Genomic DNA, 9,099 nt, shown 5'->3' with positions numbered 1-9,099 from the left:
TTAATTCATAGATCAATGAATGGTTGTCTCCTGTGCGCTCCTCTTCCTACTTGGCGCACAGGTAACATTCTTGTGCGCACAAGAGGCTGAGCCGCCGAATCCCTCGGAACATCATAAAAGCCATTTTCAACGGTTTTCTGGTGAAAGATTAACTAGCTACTGGATGAAATAACACCTCCGCGGCCCGGTACCGGTCCGCGGACCGGGGGTTGGGAACCCCTGCTTTAACCAGTAGGTGTCCCTTTCTATCAGCTGTGCACCGTTATGGCGTAAATACAGCCTATCTACCAATTGGATCAAATATAAAAGTCAGCCGAATTAGTGTTGATACTGCAAGGAGACGTATTGTGTGAAAAGAAATGTAAGATGTTGTTTAATTGCTGATATATTTAAGATCCACGTCACGTTTTCAGTTTTGGCGGCAGTTCCTGTTTGTCTAGAAGTCTTGTCATCAGGGCTCTATAAATAGAGTTAACTACGGCAGATATGTCATATTTAATGCAGCCGAAACGTGTATTACAATGCCGTTATGTGATGACTTTCAAAGAGAAAAGCAAGCACACTCGGAATAATGTATTATTTAATTGTTTTATACAGTCTATGGTTGCTACAGAGGATTGTGGGTAATGTCATGTCTTCGGCCATCCAAAACTCATAGAAAACGACTTGTTTCTCAGAATTGAAGGGGAAAACGTGACAAAAGCATTGTACACTAAAACCTATCAATGTCGTTTAATTAACAAGATAATCTGGTGTTTTTGAGTTGATGAGTAGTGGAGATATCACTGTCAAATCAATCGACAGTAAGGGGAATACTTACTTCCGGCCGGGTGTACAATTCTCCGTTATCCAATGGGAATGGACGCTCACATTGCCTTTAACAGCCTCCGACACAAACGAATGCCGTGCTTCCCTAAGCGTCAAATACCGACGCCGATGGGAATACATTGCAATCAGTTGAAAGCTCTTTGCGTCCGTTTATGAAGCTGAAGGAGCCTCGGCGCGTCACAACTGGACGCCACGGGACCCTGACCAAGCGTCGCTCCTGGACGATTAGGGAGTGAGAGTGTGTTGGAAGAGAAGGCTGTCTACCAGCAGAAACTCAGTTAAACGCTGCCGTGATTAAACGCCATATCATGTTCCAAACCACATGAAGGATTAGTTCTGAAACAGTATGGAGCTCAAACTCTTTTTCTCTCTCAGGTTTACCACAAGGTGAGTTCCTTTTTATATCCTGCTTCTTTACACATATTCTCTCCAGTACAAGTTAGCTCTGAGTGTTAGCGATGCTTGCTAATTTAAACAAAGACCATATTACGTCCAAAACACGAAGCGCATTGTTTCCGACAGCAACGTTTCTGATTGGGCTGTGGGTGTAAAGCCCGCCCACATTTCAGATATTACGTCATATCGGACACAAATCTGGATCAGCTCCGTTGTTCTCCGTTTTTAGAGATTTGGGTACGGAGGAAAAGAGAGAGGGTTTTATTTTCCGACACTTTGTGAGTCTCCTGACACACCGGGGACACATATTTATGTATAAAAGACATAAAGTGATGCAAAAAGTGCATTTTCAATAAAAGGTGACCTTTAAAGTAAGTTTTTGCTGATTGAAATCTTAAACAGGGGGTATTGTTATGATCCGTATTAGTTTTCCCTGTTTTATTTTGTCCCTTCGAGATCTGTCTTTGGTTTCCTGTTTTATTTTGAAAGGTGTTCCCCCCCCCACCCCACCGCCCAGCCGTGACAGGTATATGGTCAAACTTTTTCTTAGTTTGGCATAAAGTTTTATTTTAGCTCCATTGAAATAGCTGTTGTTTGTTCACTAATTGAATTGTTGTGTGTTAATCTCTCCCGTAGCTACCTGGGTCGGAGGAGGCTTCATTGTTGGCACAGCTGAGATGGTGTACCTGCCATCTATGGGTCTAACCTGGGCTATCCTGATGCTATTGGCATACAGCTCATCTTTTATTATATGTAAGTTTGATATTACATCTGACAGGATAGGGCTGCTCGATTATGGCAAAAATGATCGTCTCGATTATTTGGGTCAATAATTGATATCACGATTATTAAAAACGATTATCCATTTACTTTGAAAACATCAATTTATTGGAGAAAAAACATGTGAACAGTATGTTTTTAACAGTTGATTACCCTGAACTTTAAGTATAATTCAACTGAAAAACCAATATATATATATATATAATAATAAATAAATAATCGTTTTATTTCGATTACGTTGTTTTCGTAATCGTTGCAAGCCATAATCGTAATTGCGATTAAAATACGATTAATTGAGCAGCCCTATGACAGGATAAACAAATGTAGCCAGATAATATTAAATAGGTACAAAATGTAGATTTGTAATATTTAAAAATGAAGTGAAGAAAATATCACAATTTAATAAAAATGTAATTTCTCTTTTCCAAATAGTTGTTAAAGATATAAATAGTTAAAAAAAAAAAAGTATGTAAAGGTATTATACATACTTAGGGCGGGTTTTCTTTCACACCTCATATTCAGTTTGATTAATATTTAGTAGGTGATTTCAAACGCAGCCTAAGAAAATGTTTATATTTCGTTTCTTTAATTGTGATGTTTTCTGTCCTCTTTAATTTAAGGTGGCTTGGTGTTTGTAAAGCCGATGAGAGACAGAAACTGTGTGACGTTGCTGGACCCCTTCAATGCCAAGTATGGAAAAGTAGTAACTGCTGCACTGTCCCTGGCTTCAATTAGTTTGGATTTTGTCTGGTTACCAGGCACACTAATTGGTTTAGGTATGGTATATAGATTCTCTCTGTTTATACACACACACACACACACACACACACACACACACACACACACACACACACACACACACACACACACACACACACACACACACACACACACACACACACACACACACACACACACACACACACACACACACACACACATTTATTACCCGAAACATTCCTGATCCCAGCAGATTAATAAAAAAAAGTCTCACTTGTAATCGTTCTGCATCTCGGAGAAGAGCTCGGAGAATTCTTTGCTGATTTCCTCTCTGACCCGAGCCTCCATCAGAAGGTTCTCCGCTCTTTCCTTCTTCAGCTGGACCTGCAGCTGCTCCACCTGAGGAGCGAGACACAAGAGGCGCTTTCACACCGCAGTACTTTTCCCACAAAGGTTCATCAGAACTTAGTTCATGAGAACTCTTTAGTTCTCATGAACTAAGTACAGATCGCGTTCACACCGGAATAAATCCCTGGGGGAGGGTTAGGCAAATGAATCCGCTGACGTCACTTCTTCTTCTTCTGCTTTGGGTTTACTGGCAGGCCGCAAACAACTTCACGGCGTATACTGCCACCCGAAGTCCCCGGCCGGAAGTCCCCGGAGTTGGGGACTGGCTTCAGTAGAAGCTGCTGGGACTGCGGTTTGCAATCCGCACAGCCAATCAGACATAGGAACCTTTTTCTCCACGAAAGTACCTGCTCTCTAGCAGGGACGGAAAAGGGGGTAAAAAGGTTCTCATTAACTCATTTTAGTTCCGGCTCTTTTTGGTGTGAACGCAACATTTCGGAACTATATCTGAACTAAAGTGGGAAAAGTACTGCGGTGTGAACGCGCCTAATGATAGTGTTCAGGTAAAGCAGGGGTGTCAAACTCAAGGCTCGTGAACATTAATTTATAAAGTTTAATATCAGAAAATCCACATTAGTCTCAGGGGGGTTTAAAGTGTGTAAAAAGGACACAGTCTGTCTTTAGAGCAGGGGTGTCAAACTCAAGACTTCATTTCATGGCCGGCAAGAGCTCTGAAATAATGTAATACGTTTGTTATACGGTTGAATGCCGCTTTAATGCACGCTGCCCATAAACTACATGACCAGTCAAAATTGAAGGATCCAAAGTATTTTTAAACGGAACAGAAATAGAACTAGTCTCCCAGTTCAAGTATCTTGGAGTCATACTGGACTCGAACTTGACTTTTAAGAAACATATCAAGAAAGTATCCAATACTATTAAATTCAACTTGCAACATTTTAAACAAATCAGACCTTTCTTAACTGTCATTGCTGCTAAGTCATACCTCCACTGTATGATTCTATCCCATATTGAATACTGTTTGACAAACTGGTCGTTTGCTTGTGCCACAAACCTGAAACCAATAGAACAGCTGTACAAGAGAGCTATCAAGGTGTTTGACGGAAAGCCAAATTCTGCACGGGTCTGATTTTCAAGACCCGCTCCCGCCCCGCACCCGCAACGTGCAATACCGAACCCGCCCCGCCACCCGCACATATTGCCAACTCGTTCCGCAAACTGACCCGACCCCGCATATCCTATGAGCTGAAAACATGCAATTATTATTATTACAACAGGAAGAGAGGATGATTGGAAGGAATTTACTATAGGGGTTATCTGTATATCCCATTGTTATTTGTAGGGTGTGAGTTTTTGCATACAGTACAGTGCCATGGGGAGACCACCTGGCCTCACATGATGTTGATTGAAATGTCAATAAGCTTTGATGTCTTCCTATAAGAAGGGTCTGTTTCACACAGAACAGGACGCTCTCTTTAGTGGAGACGTCATGCTTGCAAGCATTAAAACGAAGAACTCAAAATACTTTATATCGATATTGTGTTTCTTTGCATATTTGCCTAACTCATCATTTTCTCTAGACAGCAGCTGATTTTAAGTTGCTACGACATTTGTCATGACCAATCCCTGACTAGCACAGTCCAATAACACAGTTTATAACATTATCCTGATACAATGTGTTTGACAGGTGGAACTATGAGTGTGGTCCTGGATTTTCCCTTCAGTGTGTGCGTATGGATCTCTGCTGCCGTCGCCATTATCTACACTCTGCTGGGGGGTCTCTACTCGGTGGCCTACACAGATATTGTACAGCTTATCCTCTTATTCATCAGCTTGGTGAGTTTGCTATACTTTAATGTACATTATGTTAACCATCACCTAGTTTAGCATGAATAGTGTAGCACTATATATCACTATAATAGGATTAGTCCACAAACACCAATTCTAGTTGAGTTGGGATGTTGTCCATCCATCCATCCATCTTCTTCCGCTCATCTTTAGTCGGGTCGCGGAGGTAGCAGTTCCAGCAGAGAGGCCCAAACTCCCCTTCATGGCCAAATCAACCAGCTCTGACTGGGGGATTCCAAGGTGCTCCCAGGCCAGTGAAGAGATATAATCCCTCCACCTGGTCCTAGGTCTACCCCGCGGCCTCCTCTCAGCTGGAAGTGCCTGGAACACCTCCCTAGGGAGGCGCCCAGGTGGCATCTACTAGGTGCCTGAACCACCTCAACTGACTCCTTTCAACACAAAGGAGCAGCGGTTCTACTCCGAGTCCCTCCCAGATGACTGAACTTCTCACCTTATCCCTAAGGGAGACGCCAGCCACCCTGCGGAGAAAACCCATTTCGGCCGCTTGTATCCGCGATCACGTTCTTTCGGTAATGACCCATCCTTCACGACCATAGGTGAGAGTAGGAACAAAAATGGCCCGGTAGACAGAGAGCTTTGCCTTCTGGCTCAGCTCTCTTTTCGTCACAACAGTGCGATAAAGCGACTGCAGTACCGCTCCGCTTCTCCGGCCAATCTGACGCTTCATTGTTCCCCCACTCGAGAACAAGACCCCGAGATACTTGAACTCCTTCACTTTGGGTAAGGACTCATTCCCTACTTGGATTGGACAGTCCATTGGTTTCCTGCTGAGAACCATGGCCTCAGATTTGGAGGTGCTGATCCTCATCCCAGCCGCTTCACACTCGGTTGCAAACCGATCCAGTGAGTGCTGGAGGTCGCAGACCGATGAAGCCATTAGAACCACGGAATAATTAATGCGACAATTTAAATATACTGTCATGTTTTTAAAAAAAACTTTTCACAAGTAATACAACTCTTCCCGTCTTTAAAAGTTCTGTGTGTTTTCTATTTACATATTTTTCTGTCTCTGCAGTGGATCTGTGTTCCCTTTGCTTTGATGAGTCCCTACGTTTCGGACATTAGTCAGACACTGATGAACAACACCCTGCACACTCCCTGGATAGGATCACCGGAGCTGAAAAAGACCTGGATACTGATGGACAATTTCTTATTCATGGTAAGGAAGTGGATAATTACAAACACAATTCACATTATAGTCAGCTGCAAATATGGTTTGAACCCAAAGGGTTTTTCAAAGGATTATTGTAGTATCAACTGTACTTAATAACATACTGAAAGTCTACCAAAATCTGACAACTACAAGGTCTACTTTTCAAGATGGCGTCCAAGATGGTGTCCAAGATGGCGTAAAATTCCCTAAAATACCCTAACTCCTTCATAATTTTTTCGAGACAAGAAATGTAATCTTGAAAATTACACATTTCTAGTGGTCAGATTTTGGTAGACTTTTAGTATGTTATTAGGGACACATTATACTACACAAAACAGTTAAGAAACCTTTTGTTGCAATCATATGCAGCCACCTAGTAATACAAAAAACATTAACCAATTTACTGTTTTGACTTTAAGGCCCTGGGGAGTCTGGGATATCAGTGCATTCATCAGAGGACTTTGTCGGCATCGTCCACATCGACAGCAAAGACCACTTGCTTTTTTTCGGCTTTCTTCCTGCCTATTTTGGGGATTCCTTCTGTACTTTTGGGGGCAGCTGCTGCCTCCACAGGTAACAACTGTTTCTAAATACTGAGGGAACCTGTGAAAACTGATGTATTTAAGCACCTGTCGTTTTCCTATGGTTTGGTTCTGGATTTCCTGCTTCCCTCCTAGTCCTCCGGGTTTGTTCTAGTTTTGTTTGCTACTTTTCCTTTTGTTCGACTTCGCCTGTTTCTTCAGTTTTTATATTTTTCTACCAGCTTTTAAGTTACTAAAAGCTCGCCTTGTGTTTACATTATTACTGCTTTTGGGTCCGCACTCTTTCCAAACCCTGACAAGAACCGGCGAATAACTACGAAACACTTATATCTTTTTATGGACTGCAGGCTTTAGCAAATGTGCTAGAAAAGAAGATATATTTCAGCAAAATGCAATTTGAAAAGTTGACTTTGTTCAACACCTCACATGATATATATTCACATAACAGTAGGCTTGTCTCAGAATCTCACAGATAATGTGAGCCTTTTTCTCTCCTTCTTCTGTGTCCATGCATTAGACTGGAACATGACTTCGTACGGTTCTCCGTCTCCATATGAACGTGGGGAATCAGCTCTAGTTCTGCCCCTCAGCCTCCAACATCTCACTCCTTCCTTCATCTCCATCATCGGTATTGGAGCTGTGGCCGCTGCCGCGATGTCGTCCCTCGACTCCGTTTTGCTTTCTGCAGCTTCTGTCTTCACCTCCAGCATTTACAAGAACATCCTGAGACCCCAGGTGAAGAAAATGTATACTTATTTCGGTGTGGTACATTACAAAGAAAGCTACATGAGAATACAATTAAATACCATTTGCTTTTTTGATAGTTTAGTTTGTACTTTGCAAAAAAAGGAATGGACTACAGGAGCATTATAGAGTGATGTTATAGAAAACAAGACAATATGAAGAATCAATGAGATATGAAAGCAATAAAATAGTTATTTAAAAAAGGTCTCAATAATGTGCTGTTTATCTGTTCTTCTTCCTCTCTTCTTCTTCAGGCGTCGGACAGGGAGATCCAGTGGGTGATCCGAGCCTCCGTGTTGGTCGTGGGCGTGAGTGGTTCATCGCTTTCCTACCTGAAAAACAGCGTCTTATTGTTCTGGTTCATCGGAGCTGAAATCGCCTACGTCATACTCTTCCCTCAACTCGTCTGCGTCCTTTTCGTCGACATCTCCAACAGTTACGGGGCTGTTATGGGCTTGTTGTTGGGAATAATGGTACGACTGCTAAGTGGAGACCCATCACTAGGGATCGCACCAATCCTACACTTCCCTGGATGCACTCTTGAGAACGGTGTTTATGTCCAGTACTCTCCAGTTAAAACCATCTCCATGTTGTCGGCCATTGCTGCCATCTTGTTGTTCTCCTACCTGACTTCTGTGCTCTTCAACAAAGGCCATCTTCCTGAGAAGTGGGATGTGTTTAAAGTGAAAACCCAGCACTCATTGCAACCAGACACACCAACAGATGGCGCTACAGAGCATAATGAGAGTGAGAAACTGAATGGAAGCAACTCTCAGACAAAGGCATCAACGCTAATTGCTAGCACAAACTGTTAGCATTCCTGTGTGTATAAGATAAGATAAGGGCAACCTCCTTTTTGTCGTGGAGGGGTTGATCCTAATCCCAAACATGGCAATCAGAAGCACAAATAGGTTTTAGGTTTGGGTTTCGATCTTGCAATGGGGAAGATAGCGGTTGCGAGTGATGATCAATAGAGTGCTAACTCCTGGGACGGCTACAAACATTTTATTTGGGATTTTTTTGGTTTATTTCAAGCCCTTAGGCATTGTGCTAAACACTTTTGCACAGTGCATGAGGTGCTTGTTTGTGTAAATGTAAGGTACAACTGTTATTCCAATGTGATGTAAAACAAACAAGACTCATGTGAATTTGAAACCTTTGAAGCAGTTCACACTAAGGACACCATGAGTGACGTTGTTTTATATGTATGCTTTTTTCTTGCTGAATCCATATGCCATAAACGAGATGCGTATAATTGCAAATAAAACGTCTGAAAAAGGTTCCAAGTATTTCATTTGCTCTTGAGTTGGAAAAAGGTACGTTGAATTGGTTACAGAAGTGGTTTTCAATTAAATCTGGAGAATAACAGCAACAGGAACACAACTCCTTCCTTGTTGTTGTTGTTGTTGCTGTTGTGAAGGATAATTCTGGTGATGCTGGAAAAAGAAAGTGGCGTCCTGAGGCCTGTACTACGAAGCCGGATTTTCCTAACCTGGATATGTTTGAGTTAGCCGGTTGGCCCAATCCAAAACATACGCGCTCTCGCTAAGCTGTACTACGACGCTGGTTATCAAGTGGATCGCTCAAGCCAGACGTGTCCTATCTAGTTAGGTGCGCGTTCACATGAAAGGGGTGGTATTTGGAGCATTCGACCAATCACAAACATGGACAAGTGTACTGACAGCGCAGCGCGTCATA

General features: G+C 42.4%; 1 protein-coding gene across 1 annotated transcript in view; it reads left to right on the top strand.

The window, feature by feature from the left end:
• The window catches only part of LOC117491169 (high-affinity choline transporter 1-like), a 10,188-nt gene extending 1,525 nt beyond the window's left edge, over positions 1-8,663 (top strand). The window contains 7 exon segments of the mRNA XM_034141035.1: positions 1,861-1,977; positions 2,625-2,780; positions 4,781-4,929; positions 5,978-6,121; positions 6,535-6,688; positions 7,175-7,392; positions 7,656-8,663. Of these exon segments, the coding sequence (XP_033996926.1) occupies positions 1,861-1,977; positions 2,625-2,780; positions 4,781-4,929; positions 5,978-6,121; positions 6,535-6,688; positions 7,175-7,392; positions 7,656-8,216 (1,499 nt within the window). The 3' untranslated portion in view covers positions 8,217-8,663.
• Positions 8,664-9,099: the final 436 nt, after the last annotated feature.

This window comes from Trematomus bernacchii, unplaced genomic scaffold (genome assembly GCF_902827165.1).
Source record: "Trematomus bernacchii unplaced genomic scaffold, fTreBer1.1, whole genome shotgun sequence".
Lineage (NCBI taxonomy): Eukaryota > Metazoa > Chordata > Actinopteri > Perciformes > Nototheniidae > Trematomus > Trematomus bernacchii.
Note: the sequence above shows the minus strand (reverse complement) of the source record. Positions and strands in the feature narration are given on the sequence as shown.